At 43.4% G+C, this 24183-nt stretch overlaps 1 protein-coding gene across 4 annotated transcripts in view; it reads left to right on the top strand.

Moving 5' to 3' along the window:
• Positions 1-24183, top strand: part of KIF5C (kinesin family member 5C) — a 155381-nt gene that overhangs the window by 97250 nt on the left and 33948 nt on the right. For 3 of the 4 annotated variants that reach the window (XM_069457879.1, XM_069457712.1, XM_069457958.1), the window contains exons 12-15: positions 9812-9987; positions 14831-14899; positions 16508-16714; positions 18990-19136. In XM_069457879.1, the coding sequence (XP_069313980.1) occupies positions 9812-9987; positions 14831-14899; positions 16508-16714; positions 18990-19136 (599 nt within the window). Of the gene's footprint in view, positions 1-9811; positions 9988-14830; positions 14900-16507; positions 16715-18989; positions 19137-21887; positions 21892-24183 lie in introns of all 4 variants that reach the window. The other variant, XM_069457798.1, reaches the window with a different exon arrangement.

Below are 24183 nucleotides of genomic sequence, written 5' to 3'. Positions count from 1 at the left end.
ACTCTCCTACGTGAGTTTTATCATTGATTTGGGGTTAAAAGTCACCTCTGGCAAATACTTGCTTTTTTTTTTTTTTTTTTTTTTTTCCGCCTAACTCATCTTCATGCTCTGCTTCTTCAGAGCCAGAAATAGAGGGTTCCCGAAGGAGCTCTGTGCTAAAATGGAGACTTAAAGGCTCGGTTCGTGACTGCTTTTCCTTTTCCCCTGAAACCGTTCTCTTTGGTTTGTTCTACTAGGAGAAAATATCTCAGAGAGCTGACGTGCAGTGGGTGGGTGGGTGGTGGGTGAGGTGTTAAGAGGGGTTTCCAGATCCAAGCGCAGACAGATTATTTTAGTGATTTTAGCAGCATTGTGATGGAGGTTGGAAGGTAGAAGTCTATTTTTCTTTTTTTTTACTAAAATAAGGCAAGTTGGTGTGTGTGTAGGGAGATGGCGGAGAGTTGGAAGTTGTTCTTAGGATCCTCTGCTGCCGCGTGCCGTGCTTATGGTCTATCAGGCGCTGCAGCAGACCTCGGCTTGGCTAAGGGTGGGAGCCAGGTGACGCTGCCGGTTCGTAACCGCAGAGTGAGCAGCAGGTCGTCTTGTGATTATGTGTTCGCCACTGCTTCTTGCTAGTGAGGGGGGGGGGTGTCAATGAGCTACTGTTTAATAGAAAAACAATTACGTGGCAAACGAGAATTCAAGAGAGGTTCTAAAAATGACCTAGTAGCCTAAATAACATGATTCTTTTCTTTTCAGAAGGTTTTCTAGCTGCACACGTGTTTTGAAAGCTGCTAGAATAATTGAATAATTCAGCACCTGGGGCTGGTGGACGGTTCCTTGCGATTTGGCAGGAGTAGGAGGGTAGGGAGGTGTGGTTGCAAGGTGGGGAGCAGCCACATGAAGTTTTGTTTTATTTTTGGAATCCTCAGTTCAGTTCTCTCCTGGGTGATCGGGACATGAGACATTCGGTAAAGCCTTTTGGTAAAGGGCCAGGGGACTGGCCTTGGAAACACTGTGGAGTGGGCAATTAACCTTGTTTTTTTCCATCTTTTTCCATCTCTTGCTGAGCTCTAATCTTCCAGCTCTCCTTCCCTCATCAAGTGCTGTGCTCTGGGGTCTGCCCACTGCCTTGTTTGCCTCGCTCAGCCTCATGCCGAGTGTCTTGTGGGCACTCTGCCCTGCTCTCGGCCTGTTCACTTGGCATCATTTTAACTGTGTGTCCCATTTCATACACCTTGCAAATCTATTCGGACATTTACTGTTTTCTATGTCCTCTTGGGTGAGATCCTACATAAGCCCTTATGGTTTCTGGCATCAGTGGCTTTTAATAAATGTGTGTTTAGTAAATGTGTTGAATGCAGGTGCTGGCAGTTAAAGGGTGAGCAGTCAGAATAGTCTCTGCCCTCAGCATGGTTTGAGGGGGGAGGTAGATGCCAGTTACCACCAGTAAATGCGTGATGGTCATCTGTGCTGCATCTGAGGAGGGAAGGTCCAAGGTGCCCGGTTACTATAGCAGGGGGCTGGGAAGCCGGGAGGGCTTCCTGCAATAAGCAGCACCAAGAACGAGATCTGAGAGAAACAGCAGTTAGGGAGTGAAATAGGAGGTGTGAGGTGTGGGGTGTGGGGTGGTGGTGGTGCAAGTCCCTTTTACAGTGGCCCCGAGTGGGGAGCAGGAAGGCCAGCATGAGTGGCTGGGGTGGGAGCACTGGCCTGAGACGTGCTGGGGAGGCCCGGAGCTCTCCGGTGCAGGGTCACACAGTCCTTGTTCAGGATCTTGGTCATTATCTTGGAAGCAGTGAGAAGCATTCAAGGGTGTTAAGCCGCAGATCATATGATGGGATTTGCGTGTTTGAAGACCCATTGGCTGTGCTGGAGAATGGACGGGAGGTGGGAGCGGGGCCAGGAATGAGGGTCTTCCAGACCAGAGATTATGGTAGTTGAATTGAGACAGGGCAGTGGGAAGGGAGAGAAATGGATGGACCTAGGGGTATTTAGGAGGAGAAATCAGGGTTTGGTGAGGAGTTGGCCATGGGGACAGGGAGGTGTTGAGAACGGCTACTGTTTCTCTGGCTTGCCGAGTTGAATCCCGGAGACTGGGAGTGCTGGAGAAGACCCAGACTGGGGGCAAGGGAGATGAGGATGGGAGTTTAGGGTGCCCTTGGAACATCCAGGGAGAAGTTTCAGATAAGAAGTTAAGTTCTGAGGGTCTGGAGCTCAGAGGAGCTGCCTGAGCTGGCGTCGTCCACCTTTAGGTGGTAATTGAAGGTGTGGTGGGGTGGGGTCCCCTGCGGACTCTGGAGAGAGGAGAGGGAGGGAGAGAAGAGGGAAAGCGTCTTGAGAACCTCCCTTCACCCCTATCACCACGTCTTCGCTGACCATGACGGCAGGGGGCGGGAGGGACCCTGCAGGGCCCTCCTTTCCCAAGCTAATGTTTGTATTTTAAAGGTGATTTTTCAGGAGGCAAAGTTCTTCAATGTGGAGAACCGACTCTAGTGATAAAAATTTCAGGCAGGAAGGAGGGTAGGGAGGGGCAGTGCGGAGATGTGGAGTGGTCCCTCGGCCAGGTGGGAGTGCAGAGCTATTTCTAGGATTAACTGTACATCTCACACGATATGCCAACGTCCCTCCCATGGACAACAAACCAAGCCCTGCTTTTCGTTGTGTTCTGAGGCTGTGCATTTAATCCTTAAGTAGCCCTTGAGGTTTCAACAGGCTAGAAGACTCCCCCTAGCGGGTCAGTCTCTGGTACAGAGCAGCGTCCTAACCGAGGGGGCCTGACTCCTAAGTTCATGCTCTTTCTGTTGATCTGTGCAGCCTGCTCATAGAGCTGGCACGAGTGATTTGTGTGCAGGCCAGTTAGAGGAGTGTGAAAAGTACCACAGCAAAAAAGGAAGGGACAGGAAGCCCTTTGGTGCTGTTCCTGTGGGTCAGTCCTAATTCTTGGGAGCAGAAGTTAGGAGGGCATGGCTGGTGTGTGTAAACTGAGAGCTGGCGTTTCGAGAGGTAGAGAAGAGACAGTGCCTTCCGCTGAAATCAGAGTAGAGGATACTGCCAACTTTCTTTTGAAATTTGACACACATATTTGTTGTAAACGTACAGGAGGAGGCGGCTACTTAGTTCACTTCAACATTTCCTGGGTATTGGTATCTCCACATTGCAATCTGAAGGAGTTCAAGGGGCGTTGTCAATTGTGTGCACTTTATCTGGGAAAGAGATTTATTTCCTTGCATGGTGTGTTTGTAATGTAAAAGTTTGGCTGCTATATTCCAGCTGCGGGAGAGCAAGGAATGAGTGTAGCAGAAAAGTGTGTGTGTGTGTGTGTGTGTACACGCACGTATTGCTTGTGCTTTTCCTTACTTGCTGTTACACAGAATAAGGTAACAGTGCAAGAGAGTAGGACATCAACTGCAAATCAGGTGTAGGCAGGAAATAAGTGAAAGGAGGCCTGTCTGGTCAAATTGGCAGCGACAGGGCTGTGCCACAGGAGAGGGCATGCCCTGCCTCAAGTCATCCAAAAGTTGTGAAATACCATCCTATCACATGCCTAGAGGCTGGTCTCACCTCTCCTCCCTGCACCTCCACCTGTACTAATTTTCAACCCCTCGTAGTCTGATGGGTGCTATAGATTGAATGTTTGTGTCCCCCCACCGCAAATTAACATGTTGAAATCCTAACCCCCGAGGTGATGGTATTTGGAGGTGGGGCCTAGTGTTAGATCCTGACGATGAATGGTAATTAGTGCCCTTATAAGAGTTCCCAGAGAGCGTGCTCTGGGAGGGTACAATGAGAATATGCCATCTGCAAACCCAGAAGAGGGCCTTCACCAGAACCCGACCATGCTGGCACTCTGATCTCAGACTTCCAGCCTCCAGAACTGTAAGAAATAAATTTCTCTTGTTTATAAGCCACCTGGTCTATGGTACTTTGTTATAGCAGCTCCAGCGGAATGCAGGCGTGGCAGTTTTCTCCTCTGGGCACAGTTAGTTGAACCTCGATTCTCAGAGTAAGGCCTGTGACTTGTAGCATGTTTACTACACCCAGCTTTGATTCATTTCTGACATTGCCATTCAGGCAGGATAGCTCCGAGCATGTGCATGGTGGTTTAAGGAGAGGCCACATTTTGTTTTTATAAAGGAAGGAGTGAGGAGAGCCACCCACTGGCCTGGTTCAATTCTCCAGTGTGCTAGTTGGGGTCCTTAGTTAGAGTGCAAGCTATAGGAATTGACCTTCCCTGGCTTACACAAAAAGAAAACACACTAGAAGGATATGAGTGATTCGCAGAATCCAAATGACAGCTAAGGAACCAGGCTCAGACAGGCAGAAGCCGGGGCTGCTCCAGGGATACAGGCCACAGGAACAAATCAGCAGGTCTCATGTGTGGCCACACCTGGAATGAATCTTCTCCAGATGTTTTTCCCTTCCTTGCATGATTGTGTTGGAGATTCAGAGGCCTAGGATAGAAGTGGGATTACTGGGCTTGGTGGTGTGCCTTGGCTGGGGAAGGCAGGGCTAAATTGTCCGATGAAGACAATGCAATTTAAGGGGGGTAATTCCTCAAAAGGAAGTTGAGGTGCTACTATGGCAAGGGGTGTTGAGTGGCTGAAAAGCAACGAATGTCCACCATAATCTACTAGTGACATCTTGTGGACTGTAATTGATTGCCGGTCTTTCTTCAAATCTAGGGGCTCTGTTGGCACTTTAGCCTCATGGAGCTTTGTTCAGCCTGCTTGCTTAAGAACGGATAGATGGAGTGGGGCAGTTGCCAGAAAATGGAATTCTTTTTTAAAGCCCTATTGCTTTGTTGCTTGTATGTGTGAAAAGACTCGAGCAATCCTGTATCTGGAGATAGATTTAGATAGCTGGATTCAGAGTGAATTACAGCTGCAGTTCACCCTGACCTCCCCCCAATCCATCGAGAAAACTCTTGACAGGAGCTTCTGGAGGGAGGGGTGAAGGCCGGCTGCATAGTTTTCTGTTGCTGCCAGGTCAGCCTTTACACATGTTCTCTTCTGATACTTTGAATTTTGCACTTAAAAAAATAACTTTTTGCAGGAGTTTAAGTCAGAAAAAGGCAGACCTGAAAATCCAGGTATCAGGAGAGCAGGGAAATGACCCGACAATCTGGTGTATCCACAGTCTCTTCTCTTGAATATAAGCTTAAATAACGGAGTGGACGCAGCTTTACCCTGTCTGCTGAAGTCAAGCAAAGAAATGATTTAATCACAGGCTGAGAAGATGGGGACAGTTGGCAATCTCTAAAGTAGGTTTGTTCTCCAAGTTCAAAACTGGCAAGACCACCAGGTGTGGTTCAGTAACTACCTAAATCTGTGACCTCTAGTCTGATCTGGGGCTTTGTGGAACTTTGGAACCTCCGTAGTTGGAACGTGATTAAATTTTAGCATTAAATCTGTAGAAGATGCTGGCCTCCCTCTTGGACTCATGATTTTAATGGACTCTCAGAAATGAGCATTTCATTTGAGATGCCGAATTTGCTAGGCCCTCTGCCTCCCTTTGAGTGCACAGCTGGACACTGTAATAGAAACAGTGACCACTAGGAGGAGGTTGTGGCCTGTTCCAGAGGTCGTGAATGCACAGAGGATGCAGAGTCCCAGGTGACCGGTTTATTAGAAAATTACTCTAGAAGGTATTAGAGAACGTTTTAAGCTGCTTACAGTATTTTTAGGAACCAGGGTGAAAGATGCCATTTGCATGCAAAATAATCTCATAAGGGAATGATTTTTTTTTTTAACATCACATTTATATAATGACATCTTGTAGCCAGCTGCTCTCACCCATCTGGCAACTTAAAAGATTTCCTTTTAGTTTCTTTGATATAGAAATTACCTACCATTAGGTCTGCCACTGGGCCCATTTAATTGGTATTAAAAGAAAGCACCTCGTTTGCCAGATCTGCTGTGGTTTCTGGCGGAAGCCGTGAGTGACCAGCAAATCTCTGCTCTGGAGTTGCTGAGGGAATGCAATTACCTTTCTATGTTCTCCCGAGGCTCTGGGGACTCAACTTATGAAAAGGATAACTAGCTTGTTGCTATTTCATGTGTGAAATTTTAATGAATTACTGGCAGTCTAATGGTTTTCTTTAAAAAAAAAAAACACAAAAAAACCTATTTTAGAATTTTTAATAGCACTAATGAGAATTTTTGATTAGTCTGTCATTCTTGTCTATTGCAATTGATGGATTTCTATTTTTTGTAGAAACGTTATTTATGCCCTTTGGGAGTTTTCATTTTATAATTAGAATGCTCTGCAAGCCTTATAGGTATGCTCCAGTGAATGCTCCTAGGTAAACACAAATCTTTTTAGTCCTTAAAAGTAATTACATGTGACAATAGTAAATGCCAGGATGCTTATTTAAAGAAAGGAAAGGTTTCTAGGGTGGGAGTGGGGGAGGGGAGCCTTTCAGTCTAGAAAATCAGATGCTTTACAATATTAGGAGCTTTTTTCCCTGTAGACCGCAGGCATAAGCCTCAGGGGATAAACTTAGAGAAATCTACTTTTAATGTAAAGAGGGAGACTAAAAATAGATGCTAATCTTCCTTTTGCGTTCCTTTTCTCCTTCTTCCACCACCGTAGTTCAGGATGTTATTTCTCTAGGGTTTGTTTGCAGCTGTCTTCCTCGTTACAATCAGTTATTCCGTAATCACCTACGTGGGGGCTTCTCCAGAGACTCTGTGCGCTGCAGCGCAGGGAATATTCTCGATTAACGTGGTGAGATTGCCATGGAGACAGATTGCCTGGTGTCAGGTCTGGCCTGGTGTTGGGAATTTACAATCCCCAGACGTGTTTGGGAGCTGGACAGTGTAGTTACCAGGGACGCTTCTGGAAGTCATTTTCTCGGTCCTTCGAAGGGCAATGGTGTTTGGGAAAACCAAGCTCTGGGTTCCTCTCTGGGAAGGAGCTGTGCTGCTTTGGTTCCTGCGTGTTGCTGCTTTGTTCTTCTCTGTCTGAATGGCTGCTGTGGAAAAGAATCCTGACGGCCTGACCTTTAGAACGTCAACCGGGAAGAGCTCGATGTCCAGATGTAGCTTTGTGGGGGACGTGTTAGTGCTTTGATGCAGAGAATTGCTCAGGAGAAAGTCTGCTATGGGTTTCAAATACTGTTTTGATAATAATGAACATAAATCTGAAAGGGACCTGCAGAGCTATACTGTGTTTTATTTTTGGAACTGAGCTCCAACCACAAAAGTGTTGTGAAGACCAGAAACACTAATCTCAGAATAAGTAAAAATAATCATTTATCTGCTGAGCTTAAAAAGTTGTGAATTTGTCAGGGAGAGGAGGGGATGAGGGATGGACTATAAACAATAACTCCTTTTGTGCTTTTTACATATACCATCTTCATTTATCTTTAACACAAAGGCATTACTATTTTCTCTCCTTTACAGAAAACAAACCAAGAGGTTAAGCAGGAGATGGGCTTGTGATTAATTAGAGCTGTTAAAAGGTGCAGTGTGGCTTTAGCATCCCTCTTGATCACTTTCACGGTGCCTCCTAGTGGCGCTGGGCCTCTGTAATCTTTGACAACTCTACTACTCGTCGATGCTGTAATTCCTCAATGGGAGAAGAGGCCAGGTTTAGGGGGAGTCAGGCCTGTGACTTTGGTTAGACTGGGAACATGCAGCTAAGGTTGTAGGGGTTCGTCCCCAGTCCCTGCCTGCCCCGATGAATCAAAACATCCACCGGGCAGCTCCTTAGCTCACCCCAGCCTCATGATATCATTGCCTCTCTGGCCATTTGGAACGAAAAACACAGGGAATATGTCTCTTCCTGATGTTTTTGTATCTTATCTCTTTACTTGGGGTGAATTGTCCTGTGGATAATATGACCATATTCTGGGTTCTGGTCTACTGCAGTTAAGTATTTCACCTTCTTCATGCTTAAGCTGGAAGACCAAATTCACACTGCACTGGGTCGCCCTGTCCCTAAATTTCAGAAGCTAGAACTGAAAAGTTAGGGATGCAGCCATGATCCAAGTAGAAGGACATTTACTAAAGTGTTAGTGGTGAATTTCTCTGGGGAAGGAACAGAATTAGAATGGAGGCGTGAAGGAGGACTTTCAAGTTTTAGTGTGTATTCTATATTGCTTGAGTTGTTTATATTGAGAATGTATCCTGAATTATTTCTGTGGTTAGAAAATAGATAATTTTTTTTAAGAAAAAAGAAAAAGAACATGGTACTGTTTTCATAGCCCATGGATTTGGCAGACTGTAGAGAATATAGATTCTTTAATTGGATGAAATCCAGTCTGCACACTGAGGTTGCTGATGGATTTTTTTAAGCCAGGAATTGGAACTGAATGAAATATTGATTTGGTTCAGGTTCAGTTCAAAGGCTACTCTGCTATTCTGGTTTTGTTTCAGGTCAATAATTTTAGAAAAAGGCTGAGGTATAGTGCAGTCTAGTTGAAAAAGGAAAAAAGGGTTGACTCTCTGTATTCAGCAAGATGAAAGTTTATTCTAGGTTTTGCTTCAAGTTGCTGCTTCAGATGGAGCTGTGATGCAAACGCGAAAACATCGGGTGTTAATTTTCCTTGACATGGAGGCCCACGGTGCCATTTTGTGATTATCAAGTGAAATAATGGAGTTGGAAGCAGCAGAGCTAAACCATCACAAGTGTTTTGTTTATATTGAGATAAATGTGTGCAGCGTTCAAGTGCGTTCCTTGAGGCATGATATATATTGCTAATGAAGCCACAGATTAGGATCTCGGTTCTTCTGTCTTTTTTTGAAACATTCCCTCTGGCTCAGGGCAGCTTTCCTGGGGAATTTTTACGAAATGGATTTTGTGGGCTGAGAACCAGGGGGAGGGTTGGAACGTTGCAGACATCCTCGCTATTGACTGTAGTGAAAGGAGCGTGGAGTTGATGGTAAACGTCTGCTGGGTTTTGTTTTCCTTTCCAAGAAGGATATTTGAGAGACTCAATGGAGCCACGTGGTTCTCATAGGATCTTTCTTATGTACTCTGTCTTTGCAAGGTGACTTTCTTGTTGGGGATAGCCATTGGCCAGCTTGGAAATTACACCTTTTTCCACAATTTGCATTGTCAAATTTGGCAATTCTCCCTTTGAAGGCCCTAACAAACACCACCTGCAGCCTGAGGATCTGCATGATATTCCAGATTGACTGCTTTTGCTTTCCTGGGACTACCTGACATCACAGGAGATTATTCTATTTGAACTCTCAGCAGAGCCAATTAATTCCGGCTTCCTACGGGGAGAGAGTAGTAGAGTAGTGTTTGTGCAGCACTAGTCTTGAGGTCCCGGCCACCCTGCCTTCCTACCTCAGATTCAGAGAGTCCCAGATTTAGAGGAATGGGGCCCTACGGTGTTCAATTAAGCAATGCCAGTGTGTTTATTTGGCTGTTTCCATTGAATGAAACAGTAACATAATTAATTGGTAATTAGGATGCCTTAGAGCTCTGTTTCCCTTTGAATCAGCCACTAGAGAGAATGTGACCCTAGAGAAGCCCCAGTATATTCCTCAACAAAAGCAAAGTGTATGTGAAGAATTTGGGGCATCCCTGCAAGTTGGCTTAGCTCCAGTTGTTGGTTAAACCAGTTTTCTTGAGTGATACATCGAGAGAGAGGGGGTATTACTATATATAGTCCTCTTCTTCGTTAGTTTTGGGCAATTAACCAGGACCTTTCTTGTCCAAGAGAAAGAGCATAAACACAAACTATAACTACACAACAGCTCTTCATTGTGTTCTCTGTGTATTTTTCACTGGGAGTGACTAATTTTTTAGAACTCTTCCTGGAGGGTGGCATGCTCACTTTCTTTAACTCCCAGCTCCTCTCGGCTGTGTTTTGCAGGAGAAGCTGTGCCCGAGGATGAACAGATCAGTGCTAAGGACCAGAAGAACCTGGAGCCCTGTGACAACACCCCCATCATAGACAACATCACTCCTGTTGTTGCCGGTATCTCCACGGAGGAGAAGGAGAAGTACGATGAGGAGATCTCCAGTCTCTACAGACAACTGGATGATAAGGTCTGTGGCCAGAGACTTACAGTCCTCACTCTGGTACAAAGACTAAGGACGGTGGGTCCCAGACAGAGTCAAGCCCCACGGAGCTGATGTAGGGGTGCAGACCGGTGTTTATGTCTGTCTTCCTGATACCTGCCCTAGCTCTTGATCGTGCAGACTCGGGAGCTTGATTCGTGTGCAGTGGAAGTTTCGTGGACATTTGTTGGAAGAGTAGCATGTTGGCCTAGATAGACAGGCAGGGGCTACTTAGAGTCTTCACGGGTAGAAATTGGACTGCGCTGATTACTGCATGAGTGTGGGGAGGATGTGAGTGTCTCTGATCTTTGTTTAAGTGTTTCTTTCCTCTCTGGGCCTACCCCTCACTTCTTGGAAACTCCAACAGTAGCCCCAGCCTGAGGCAAGGATGGTGACTCCCAAAACTCAGGCCTGTTCTTTAATCATGTAGCCCTGAGTTCCTGGGATGAGGAACCAACAGTAGGGTGTTCCGATGGCTTCACTTTATCGGTGAAGCTCTTTTCAGGGACATACTCTTGAATGAAGTAGTTTAAACATGCTAATTGGAGATGTCCAATTTTATGACAAACTTTTGAGATTCAAATAGTCATGTAAATGCACAAGTTGGAATACAGGAAAAGAGACCTTGGAGAACACTGCATCATTCATCATCCCCAATGAAGGTTGGGTTAGCAATCCCAGAGGCATAGGAAATTAAATTGATGTTCCACGTGATCTTGGCACATTGCCCTTGGAATATTCTAAATCCTTTCAGTTCATTTCATCAAGGTTGCTGATATTTTTAGTCTGATTTAATCTTTTCGGCTGTCGTTCAACTCAGAGTGCTCGGGGACACCTCTGGCTCGGATGAAACAGCTTTGTTATGTTAACGTTGCCATTAATCTTACAGGCCTCTCTCTTTGGGGTGAAGCTCAGAGTCTGTTATCACCTTTACAAGCTGAATGTGACTGGTGGCCCTAAGGAAGCTAGCTGTGCTTGTTTTTGATTCTGGGAGTTTGCATTATAACCACAGCATTGAACCGGGGTCACCTTACCTTTCTGAAAACATACTTAATAAAATATTCACACCCATGAGCATTGGGTTACTTGCCCTTTAGGGTCTAGGCATACCGTTATCTTCCATTTCTAGCCAAGTATTTTACATAAAACCTCAAATGAAGTAAAAGAAAAAGAAGATCAATAGTAAGTTAACAGTCTGTGCAATTTCTTGATTTCTCCAAGGAATTGCTATCGTTTAAACAGTAAAGGAGGTTAGACTGTATGCAACTTTTTCCCTCATTTTAGAATGGTGGGCTCCGTTTTAGTAATCACAGGGAATCCTGGATGAGAGGGTGAGAGGGAAGAACCTGGTTGTGTACTCTGTTCTCTACGTGTAGATGCCGGCCATGGTGGGATCAGGACCATTTGCCCCGGCAGCACAAGGAGCTTTCTCTGATCTGAGGGAGAGACTTTAGGTCTCGAATCCAGCTTCTGAAATGTCGCCATGTGGACTGAGCTCAGGAGATGAAAGTGTCATGTCTGAGGCATTCATTGGTGGCTGGGGAGCTGGCTTCAGTCTCTGTCTCCTGAGGGTCAGCCTAGGGCATTTTCCATTTCACCATTTTCCTGTAGCATGTGCCTTGAAAACCCTGCAAGCACACGGTTCAAGGTTAGCATTTGTGGCCTGGCACAGGGTGATGCTGAGAGACACTGGGAGCGGATGGTGCCTAGAAGCCTCAGCCTCACTGGGCACCAAAGCTAATGGTTTGCCCTTGGTAACTCTGCCCACTGACTGCCTGATTATTTCTTACCGGCTATTCCTGTTATGCATCTTCCTCTCAAAGCTGGACAGCATGTCCATGCTTCTGGTGATGTAGGTGGTTTGATACTGGAGAATACATGAGGTGGGACATGGCGTCTTCACAGATTATTGGATGGCAGAACTGGAAGGAAGTATCTAGGTCTAGGTGAGACACTAGCCCAGGGTGGTTACATCACTTGTTCAAGTTTATATCACCCCAAGGTGGCAGAGCTGGAATGAGGTTACGTATCTTCTGACTCCTTCTCCAGTGCTCACCCCGTTTTGGCCTCAGCCCTTTAAATGAGGAACTAACTGGTTAATCCGGATGGATCTATTTAGGGAACAGAGGGGAAAGTCCACACTGTTTCCTCCCAGTTGCCCCTCCAGGAGCCTAAGCGCAGGTGCTCTCCCAAGGCAGCGCTCTGTGATGGAAGAGCACACGCAGTACAGTCAGACCTGCTACTTAACGACGCCGAGATCTGGGCTGCTGCCCTGCGCCGCGGAAGATGCATTTCTCATCTGTACCGTGAGGCTCATGTCTGTTATTTCAAAAGGTTGCAACAGGGATTAAAAGTTTCTGATATATAGCAGGTGCTCTGTAAATATGAGTTCCTTTCGTTCTTTTTGGTCGTCTCCCTCTGGGCTCTGTTTGCTTACGGGAGAAGCCGCATCCTGTGAGGTGTGGAGGGGCTATGGGTGCCGAGGTGGGCTGACCGCAGAGTTACAACATGCACACGCCGCTCGCTCATCCCGTGTCCCCCCTGCAGTGCTGCTCGACTGCCGGAGAGCTACGAGAGGAATCAAGTTTAAGTAGAGATACAAGTCGAATGCTTGTTACACTGATTACCATTGCAACATCTTTATGATTAAAGGTGACCGGTGACCTGTTACAACTGGGGTTGACCAGTTCCTCATTTGTAGGGCTGTGCATGTTATTTCATGTATAAGAAAATTCAAGTACAAAAATATTTTCTGAAAAGTGCTTTGAGATCTGTTTTCCATCTTTAGAGCCGGCATCGGAGTGAGCATGCTTCAGCAGGTTCTAAGAGATGCACGTGAATATAGAGACAGAGACCACATAGAACCCTTACTCTGGAAGTTTGGAAAGATTTTTTTAAAATCACAATAGACTACACTAATTCTTTAGAGAAGTTGCCTTAAAGGGTCAGAGTAGTTTGGGAAATGTCTCTGGTACAGGCAATCCATGTCCTTTATAATATAATCTTTTTTCTTCACCCTTCCTAGTTGGGGCTAGAACCCTTGGTTTTTCACTGTACCTTAAAAATCATTGCGTCCTAGCTCATCACTGGTCAGGAAGCCTGCGTCTTCAGGCTTTGAAGGGAGCACAGGATAAGAGCAAGGCGTTCACGCCACAGTTTCTCCTCTCTCGTGATTTATAATATATCACTTGTAGTGGTTGTTCATTTGTCCCGGGGAAGAGATGGGGGCTCCCCAAAATGAAACTCTTTGGGTAATTTATGTTAACTTGTTTAATATTTAAGCGTTGAGGAGCATAAAGACAAAATTATTCCTGGCCACTGACATGCTAAGTCTATAAAGTAGAAGAGAAAATATGTCTATAAGATAGTTTTCTAGTTGTGGAAATACCATTTTTTGGAGGGTTCACTCTGGTGTAATTTCCCTAATTCTCCTGCCAGAAATGTGATGTGGAAGAAAAGTAGAACCATTAAAGAAACATTGGTGTAAAAAGTTCAGTAGAAATAGGCTCTTTTTGAGCAGTGAAGTGAGGCCAAAAGATGTTCTATATAAAGGAAAAGGAGGTATAGATTCTGTACTATTGATTTTAGAATTTTTTTCCTCCAGGGAAAGCATTAGTTTGTGACACTGCGTTAACTGATTCAAATGCCTATGTAGACACCACCCAACAGGCCAGGGAATAGCCCACAGGAAATTGAGGTTTATGACCAGGCCCTTAGGTTTACCCCTTTAACCTCACCTCTGGAAAAGGCAGAAAGCACAGTGCAGGGTTGTGGTGGTTGGTGGTTTTTTTTTTTTTTTTTTTTTTTAATGAGCTGCTGATGGAAATACCTGGGCAGGACCTGGTACAAAGACAGCCCCAGTAATATTGAAGAGAATCTGACTCGGTTTGGGGCTTAGACCCTAGCAGTGTCATCAAAGAGGATTTTCTCCTATTTCTAAGGGGGAGGCAAATTGGAAGCCAGGTTGTTCTTCTTCATAGGCTATGCTTTCAATTTCATTTGCAATCAGGAAAATATTGCAGCAAAGACTGCGTTTTCTATGTAGTTGGCGCCCTCGGCTGCTGCCTCGCCTGCCCTGGGGGTGGACGGTGAGAGGCGGGAGAGGGGTCAGTGAGAGCCCCGGCTTTTGTGGCAGCAACACCTAGTGGCAGAAAGTGAGAGTGAGGAGAGTGAATTTGCCTTTCCCTCTTCAGCGACAGCCCAGAGTAAGCATTAATACTTCTGCCCCCGGCTGCCGTGAAATTTTTTAAAAAAAACTGGCAAGAAAATTAACTTCCAATCGAGAGTGAGATCTGCCAATGCCAAGGATTAATTCTGTAGTCAATATTTTTCCAGTCTCCCTAACTGAAGGGTTTGAAGTGGAAACAGTGGTCTTTCCTACCTATCAGGCGGCAGCATTCCCGGTCACTGATGTGTCTGGTAAGATTTGGGGACATTAATATATTACAGCGCAGATGGTTAGAAACTCTATCTCTTACTTTTTGTATTAGGAATTCACTGTTAACATCTTTGAATTGGGCAGGATATCTCCAAAGTCCCTTTCAGTTCCCAAACCCTGGATCTCTGATTTCTGGATGAGCAGGAATTGGGTTGAATATGTAGGATATTATATTTCCCAGAATATCCAGATGTTTCATCTGCTGAGGAAGGTGGATGAAGAGGCATTTTAACCAAATGAGATCCCAGAACCAGTCTCTCTTCCGTGGAGGCCCACCACACCGCTCCCTCCATCTTCCTAGCAAGCGTAGGGTATCCGCCTGCCGTCGGGAAACCAGGATATCAAAAATGACACAACGAACCAAAAAATATTAAACATGATGTTTTGTTTCAGGATGATGAAATTAACCAGCAGAGCCAGCTGGCTGAAAAGCTAAAGCAACAGATGTTGGATCAGGATGAGGTAAAGAGTGCAATAAATTTTTTTATAAAGTTTTTTTTTATTACTCTTTGTTGTCGATGTTTGTTCCAGAAATTAATTTGCAAAGAATTTTTTCAAAAATCACTGAATCATGTGGAAATTTCTTGGTAGATTTCCCTTCAATGCCTGTTAAAAGCCGATTTTCACTAAATTTAGAAAATTAAATGTCTGACTTCATAGAGCTCTGGGTTTTTGAGAGGGAGTAGCCGGTTTGCTACACTTAGTTGTGGAAGAGCTTACTAGTTGTGAAGGAGGATTCGTGGTCCTCATACCCAGCACTCCTGTGTCCTGTTGTTTTAACCCATTTCAGTTTTGCAAATCAGTGGACCCAGGTCTTTGATATAGACCATGTTCTCCTGCTGTCCTGCAGGGAAACAAAATCAAAAGTAGAAGGTAGAGGAGGAGAAAGTAAAGAGAAAAGGGGCCCAAGTGCTCTGTTAGCATATATTTGATATACTAAAAAGTAGGCAGATTGTTCTCAGTCTTTCCCCAAAGGAGAGTTCACCAGTAAATGTTTTCATTACATTGTGTTTTCCAAGTACTTTACAAACAAGAACCTAAGGAAAGGACGGACAACCAATTTATCAAACATAGATAATTAGTAATTCCCTTGCTGAGAACCATCTAAGTATCGTTCCCTTTTGTGCTTTAAGTTGCTTTCTGCTTCATTGCTATTAATAAAATGCTATCGAATGGATTGCACGATGCAGTGACAGCAGGTGGCTTGGAGTCATGTCCTGTCCCAGCCCTCCTTAGACATAACTGTCTCTGTAACCATTTCCTTCCTCTTCCTCTTTGTTCCTCTTCAACTCTTCAAGGCAGTGATTACCTCCCCTGCTCAAACACTTCCCTTGGTAGGGAGATAATCTATGCCTTTGTAATCAGATGAACCACATTTAATTGATTTCTACTTAGCTACAGTTGAGACCTTGTATTTGCTTAGTGTTTTCTGCGCTCTACCTCCCATTCTACTCCATCCCTTCCTCAACATGGGTACTGCTGCCTGGGATAAACTTTCCTTTTTCTTATTGTTAAACTCTTTAATACTTTCCTTTTTCGGTACTATTAAGACAATATCTATTTATTGTAGGAAAATCAGAAAATACAGTAGAAACAAAGATAATGAAAGCATCTACAAGCCCAGGGATTCACTTTTAAGTAGTGACAATGTTTGGGGTATATCTGAAATCAACCTGTTTACAATGTGAAATCTTGATAATATTTAAAAAAAAACTGTTCAAGTATTATTATAGCCCTTGCAAATGATTCCCCCACCTTTTGTTTAGTATATAGAATAGCCAACCAGCTACAAATTCCAGTGCTTTTTTATGTGTAATTCATGCTTTGTGTTAAGCCTATACAGTTTTAAAGTAAACAAACAAACAAACAAATACCGGATTTTTGAAATAAGAACATGTCTTTTCTTTTTATTTAGTATCTGGACCATATAGTGGGGTTTTCTGTCACCCTGAATCTTTTCCAGTTTGTTTTCTTGTACCTGGTTTTGAAATTATTTTATTTTGGATAGAGCACAGAACATAAATATTTGAACATTACATTCACAAATTCCATGCCCTCTCATTTCCCCAGCTTTTAGCTTCCACGAGAAGAGACTATGAGAAGATACAGGAGGAGCTGACACGTCTCCAGATTGAAAATGAGGCAGCCAAAGATGAGGTGAAGGAAGTTCTCCAGGCCCTGGAGGAGCTGGCTGTCAATTATGACCAGAAGTCACAGGAAGTGGAGGACAAGACCAGAGCCAATGAGCAGCTGACAGATGAGCTGGCCCAGAAAACGGTTGGATCATTTTTATCTAGGGGGCGGGACTTCCTTGGCTGCCATTCCTATACTTATATTGATGTTTGTTGACACTGTGGGAAGGCAGTGACTGAATGGTTATTTAGTGTTAGACTTAAATGCATTCTCTGAGGTCCCTCCAACAATTGAAATACTTTGTGGGAGTGACTTTTGTCCACTCATCCTGGAACTGCATATCACAACTGCTTTATATCAAGATAATTTATAACATTACCAGGGATGCCTTGTGGGAATAGTCCAAAGAGCTCAGACTTTAGAGCCAGAAAAATCCTAGTTACAAATTTATTTTTTCTCTTCTGAAATTTCAAAATATTACGGAGTACAAATGTTTTGTTTACATGTTTTGCTTTTGTAAGGGCTATAAGTGTGCCCATCACCCAGATGGTATTCGTTGTCTAGTTACAAATTTGACTTCATAACTCTTAGGCCTTAATCAAGACATTTAAACTTCTTGAGTGTTCATTCCCTTATCTGTAAAATTGGTGATATTAGTATGCTCCTTACATGGCACAAAGATTAGTGACAGTTTATGTAAAGCACTTAGCATAGATCTGTGCATATGCTACAATATCAAGAAACAAATCCCAACGTGTCGCTATTAATAGGCAAGAATAGGGGACCCACGGAAGGTGTGGACTCTACTCTTCTTTTTTATGCTCTCCTGAATGATCCATTCCCTCTCTTCAGCTTCCTGTCCTAACTGTTACCTTCAGGAGCCTGGGATAAGCTGTCCTTGTTTGTTTGCTGTCCTGCTGTAAGCCAGTGCTTCAGTGTGCACATTTTCTTACTGCCAGCTTCTCCGAGTGAAAGATGCTGCAGGTTCTGCACAGTGAGCTAGCGGCAGCAGGGCCAGTGAGCATTTGGCATGGTGGCTGGTGGTGGGATGTGTCCTTTTTTATTTGGAAAATGGGTGGTGGAGAAACCGAGTGGCTGTAACCTGCTGCCCTTGGCACCTCTGCCCAATGGCCTGGTGTCATGGGATTGTGCCCAGCCTGCTTTGTGGAAAACATCCAGTCCTCCTGGGCAAGGAGAAGCAGCAGATGGTGCAGGAAGGCACTAATCTGCCGACCGTGGAGCTGATAGGAAATGCTGCTCACTCTGTACGTTCAGCTGCATGGAGGAAAACTTTTCTAATGGCTTCCCAAGATGGGGACTACTGCTTCTGTGGATTTTAAAAATAAAATGAAATAAACAGTTGGCAATGCCAAATGAAACAAAACAAACTCATTCGGAAGTCATTTAGCAAAGAGGGAGACTTAGCTTTTCTCTGTGTTGTGTTTTCTATAGAATTCTTTTAACTAGTCCTGGGTAGTATTTGCTTCTCAAAACAGTGACCCATGTCAAACCAAAGTTCTATTAGACTGGTTTAGAGTACTATTTTTAGTTAGATCATTAAAAAAATACTCTAGTAAAATAGTTGCATGTGGAAGAATTGTATAGATGTCTCTGCATTGACCTCCACAGCTTTAGGAGTAGGGGAATTATTTGTCTGTCAGCTGAGTTAATACCAAAGCACCAAAAGATGGCTATTCTCGTTATATTGAGAGTTAGTTAAGACATGTATGTTTTGGCAAGATACATGAAGGATGAAAAAGAGATGAATTTGTTAAAGTTTGGCAAGAAAATAGAGCTCTGCTATATAGTAAGAATACATCATCTTTTGAACTTAACTAATTTTGAAAAAAGATGAATAGTGTTTAATTCAGCTTCACTGTGAAAATTAGAAGACTTTTTTGAAGTTGTTCTCTAAAGTTATTAATGTTCCTCTGGGCTGTGTATTCCAGGCTATATATTTTTATGAAGTTAGGTGGGAATATGGAGCCCAGGGAGCGGGTTTGTTTAAAAGTGGAGGTGAGGACACCTACAGGTATGTTTGGACCCTGGAATAAAACAGGGTGGACTGAAACAGAACATCTGGTTAAGTAGGAAGATGTGATTAAATGTTGTAAACCTAAGGGCTCCTTTTTCGGCTTTATGTATGTTTCATAACTTATTTCACTGACCTGGAAATTGTCATCTGCTATGTAGACATATAACGTATCAGGCCATATGATAAAACTCGTTGATGTGAAGTTCTCTTCTTATCAAAGAATGCAGTGCTATCCTACAGTTTGCCTTAAAAGGACTCTTACGTTGAAGTCATGAGAAACGATAAAAGAACTCGATCCTACACGGTACTGTTATTCTTTGTAGTGCTGCATGAATGAAATTGATGGGCAGTCCTTTTAATTTGTTGTTGAAACTTGTTTTTCAGACCACATTGACAACCACACAGAGAGAGCTGAGCCAGCTACAAGAGCTTAGCAACCACCAGAAAAAGAGGGCTACCGAGATCCTGAATTTGCTGTTGAAGGATCTGGGGGAGATAGGTGGGATTATCGGCACCAACGATGTGAAGACGGTGAGCCAGCCTTCTTTTATCCTCGCTACCTGCCCTTTTCATGGTGTAATTCTAAGATAGCAGGCTCTGCATTTTATTGTCTTTGGGTATTCAATGCTTAGCACCATGCTGTGCATCTGCCATGTGCTGAGTCGTATTTGAATGGATAAAAACAGGACTGATTGAATGACTAAGTGAGTAAACGATTGTTGGGGTTTAGGAGGAGGAGAAAAAAATTTAATTTCAAATCTAGGGAATATTTTCAAGCTTTGGTTGGCTTTATGTGTAAATTGGTTTATTCCTCGAATTTGTTTGCCAACGTCACGAAGTTGGGAATTGGATATCTTAAGCAACAATTCTAGTCTCAGAATTGTGCTTCTCCTTTTCTATGAGAACCCAGTGGAGTGAAAATTCTCTAACCAGTCAGTATGAATTAGGAAAGCTTTCAGCTGAGAGTAACAGGATTCTAACAGTGACTTAAGAAATAAAACCGCATTTATTCACAATATGAGGAGTCTGGAATCTTGCTATTCAGGGTGTGATCTGGCTCACCTGGGAGCTTATTGGAGCTGTAGCCTCTTAGGCCTCCCCTCAGACCTACTGAATCAGAACCTGCATTTTGACAAGATTCTCCAGGTGATTTTTTTATGCTTACTAAAGTTTGAGAAGCAAATTTTGGTTCGGTGCAGTGGCTCAACAATGTCAAGGACCCAGGCCTTTTCTCTGTTTCCTTTCTGCTTTCCTCAGCCTGTTTCCTTTCCATATCCTTAGGATTTGCCTCATGGTAGCAAGATAGCTGCTATAGCACTAATCATCACATCCTCACTCAGCCACATCCTGATGGGCTGAAAAGGCTAACTGCTTTCATCCAGGAAGGAAATAGATCCCAAAAGTCCACAGTGGACATACCTTTATACTTCATTGACCAGAACTGGGATCACATGATCACCCCAAACTGCTGGGAAAGCAAAGGGGACTAGGATTGCTATAATTAGCTTGAACCAATCTTGATTAATCCCCTGAGGTTGTACACATTGGTGCTTTGGATAGCAAGGATGTAAGAGAGGTGAGGAGCATGGGGTGGTATAAAATCCAGAAGCTCAGAATAGAGGGAGAAGAGAGAATAAAAATGTTATCAGCTAAGAACAATTTGCTAGAATTTAGAGAGGCCATTGTTGTCATTAACCTGAAAAACAGGATAGAGACATTTTTAAAAATTAGCTTTATTGAGATATAATTTACATAAAGTAAGCTGCATGTATTTGAAGTGTATACAGTTGAGATGTTTCGACGTACATGTATACTCATGAAACCATCACCACCATTAACATAATGAACATATCCGTCACCCCCAACAGCGTGTGGGGCTGTTTTCAGTCTCTCTAGTTTGTTTCATCAATCTAATCTTTATGCCAATACTACAATGTTTTGATTACTGTAGCTTTATTATAATGCAGCATCTTGTACAGAATAGTCATTGATAAACCTGTGTTGATTTCATCAAGCTGGAAAATGGTGTCATATTGCTCACCTTCCACCCCACAAATCCCTAAAACCAAATTCTTGGAGATTAGCCACTTTATCTTTAAAAGTCTGAATTCGGCATCATCCTGCTTAGTGGGAACACTCAGGCTGTGAGTTGGGATTGTTCCATACTGGAAAACACTCCCAAGACTGGGTTTTGGTTTACAGGCTGTTTCTGTGAAACATCGAAAGCTCTTTTTGGATGATGTAACAGGTCTGGGCTTAGAGTATATGGCCTTTATAAACTTAACCATTCTTTCATGGAACTTCTATTGTAACTGAATATTTCATGAATCCTTGTGAATGAATCTAATTTTAACACAGAATTCTCAGATATGGTAGAGCTGATCTTTTTATACTGCAGTTTGGTGATTTTTGTATTTGAGGATTTACTTTTTGGAACCATAACGTTGGTGTTCAGCAGTAAAGTTTTGGTGTTGGGTGATTAAATGGCCCTCACAAGATGAAGGGAGAGTTGATTTATGGGACGTTGGTGCCTGCCGCTGCTAACGACAGAGGAAGAAGGTATTTTTATGCGAAGTTCTAAAATAGAGCTGATGAAAATGCTAATGAAATCAAGGAGTGTCTGGGTGCTTCAGCATTTTTAAAAAGGAGTCCTTACCTTCCTTACCTTTGGGAATCTGAAGTATGATTGAGATTATTTTTAAATACTCAATTGGATGTTTTTGAGATTATTTTTAGATTCCAAACATTGGATGCCATAGTTAATTTTATTGATAATTCTCATGTATAGGTCATTATATTCTTAATCATTCTGCTTTTTCCTTATATAATAATTATGATTTAATCATTAGGGCAATGAGAGCTGACACTAACAGTTGTATGACGTTGGGCAAGTCACTGTGCTTCTTTGGGCTTCATTTTCCTAATCTGTAAAATGATGAGATGAGTCAAGATAATCTCAAAGGCTATCAACTAAGAAGTTATATGTCTTCTACGTCTGTTTGTTAGATTTATCATTATAGGTCCAGATATTTCTCTTATTGGCTGTAACTTTCAATTGATATGGTAATTCTTTTGATATAGGAACATGAGATCAAGGAAATGTTTCAGTGATCTTGTATTTTTGTTCCTAAAATCCTGTTCAATTCCTATTAATACAAGGTCCCTCCTGATAGGTTTTGGGGGTGAGAGGAAGAGGTGGCTGTTAGAGTCTCCCCCAGTCCTCTGTTCCAGGATACGACAGACCTGATCAGCCAGGAAATGGAAAAACCCGTATTTTCCCAGCCCGGTCATGTCTTGAAACACTTCCAGAGTCCAGGCACTTTGTTTAGTCAACAGTACAAGATGAGCCCAGCAAAGGATGGGACGAACTCAGCGTTAACTTTATCCAGGTTTATTAATGAGCCTCCTCTTCCTTGCACGTACTTATGGCCTTGTGCTTACCTTAAAACAAAGATTTGCAGGAATCTGGTCACAAACTGAGTAGAAAATTGAGGTAGAGTAAGTGAAATGAATTGGACTGGCTGCCTAATTTTCTTTCAACCCCCACTGACTTTCAACCCATTCTGACTTGTAGGCCTTCGAATATGAACACTCACTTACTTGCCTTCGATGTGGCCTAGAAGTGGCAGTAGTTCCTCACCTTGCACAGTCAAACTCCATCTTTGGGAGGCCTGGGGTGGGGGTGGGAGGCGACTCGTCCTCGTCTGTAGACAGGAGAAGTGGCAGACCGCAGCTTCCTTCGGTATGATTTCAGGGCAGTGCCGGCTTTTCTGCCAGGTTGGTCATTGGTACGGGATCCTGCGGATCTCTTGGCCTACCGTGTACTTCTGAAGGCATTGTCAGCTCCTGGGAGAGTTATAAAAACATTTCTGCAGCAAACTGGTTATTCTTTTGGAAATAACAGTGTGCTGGAATTACTGGAAACTTTTGAACATGAAACCACTAAATATACAAACTGCAGTTGTAAGAAACCTCACAGTTAAAAACCATTTGTTTGGGTTTTTCCCATCAGACACCAACTCCTTGTCTCCTTTTAGAACTCCTAGGACAAGAGTAGGCTTCAGAAGTTACTGTTCTGGTTTTGGAGGAGGAATGTCCAGCTCTCACTTTGGAGAAAGCCCATCATTATATATGTATATGTGTGTGTGTGTATAGATAGGTAGATTTTTTTTTTAAACTCTTCCCCACCCTACATGGGATCTGGGCATAAAAAACAGTGTCCTACTTTGATAGACCTGGAAAAGAAGATAGGTTTGTTCTCTTCGCAAGGTGCCTGAGCTGTTGTTCGCAGTGTTTTCCCACCAGGAGCTGGTATAGGCTGTGGATTCCATGTGGGAAAGATGGATGTTCCTTTATTTTTCTACTGAAGCTGGAAGGGGATACACCTGGTCAGGCTTAGGAAGGTGTTTCTCATCCTTCTTCCACACTGGACCAGTGCCAAAGGCAGACGAACACAGCTGAATTTAAAGATTACAGGCTTTTCTCGTCCACTGTCTCCGTGCTATTGGATTATAAAAGGAGTGTCATGAGCAGTGGTGTTAGGAGGCAAATCTTTGGCAGTCAGAAGTATTAATATAACTGGCTCAGCAAGAACCTCCATTCAGGTAGAGGCAGAAATTGATACTTGTAGATTTTCGTGCCGTTAACTTAGATTCTGCATTGTGTTGCTTGACATTGGAGTCACTTGACAAATACTATTGTTGAATTCTTACGGGAACACTGACGCCAAGTCACAGGTACTCGGCACTGTCCAGCCTACTTCATATTTGCTACCAAATGTCAGGGATGATACCCGATTCCATTTTCTCAGCTTTTAAACGTTAACTGAAAAAATAGTTATATGATGAGTTAATGACAGCAATAATGACAAAAGTAGGCAGGTAGAGTGTGCTGTGGAACATCAAAAAAACACGGTTGGAGTCATTGTCTTAGACCCACTTGAAGCCTGTGCTCCTGGCCTGGATTCTGGCTGGACTGGGCTCTTTGTTTCCTCCTGAGGTGCTAGGCTGCCCTCTGGTGGTCAAACAGGATACACAGTTACTTGCTCATTTGGTCAATTGCCCTTCAAGACCATGTTTGTATTTCAGCAGAGGGGTTTCTATCCCAAGTATCTTGCTTCCACTTTAGTTTCCAGTAGAGCTCTGAAATGTAGAAACCAAATATAGATCATACAGGAATGCTGGCTGTCACAATCGTCTTTTCTAAAGGTGGATTAGGCTTTTCTCAGATGATCTTAAATAATGAGCTAGATTACTGTCTGCTTGGAAAGGCAGGTGTGAAAAGGCAAGAAAAAATAGACTGGTAGCAGTGAAAAGTCATGCAGGGAAACTTTCATTAAGAGGGCCTGTGGTAATGAATGGTGCATTCGTATTCATTGGATTTTATGTTTAATTAGGGACCATTAGAAAATCCTTTTTATTTCAATTCTTGCTTGTAGAAACATATTTAAGGCATTAGGCTACTTCTCTACCTGAACAAGCAGACTAAAGACAACATAATTTTTTTTTTTTGAGAAAGGTGTCGCTCTCTCATCCCAGTTGGAGTGCAGTGGCATGATCATAGCTCACTGCAGCCTTGA

The sequence above is a fragment of the Eulemur rufifrons genome, chromosome 1 (assembly GCF_041146395.1).
Source record: "Eulemur rufifrons isolate Redbay chromosome 1, OSU_ERuf_1, whole genome shotgun sequence".
NCBI lineage: Eukaryota > Metazoa > Chordata > Mammalia > Primates > Lemuridae > Eulemur > Eulemur rufifrons.
Note: the sequence above shows the minus strand (reverse complement) of the source record. Positions and strands in the feature narration are given on the sequence as shown.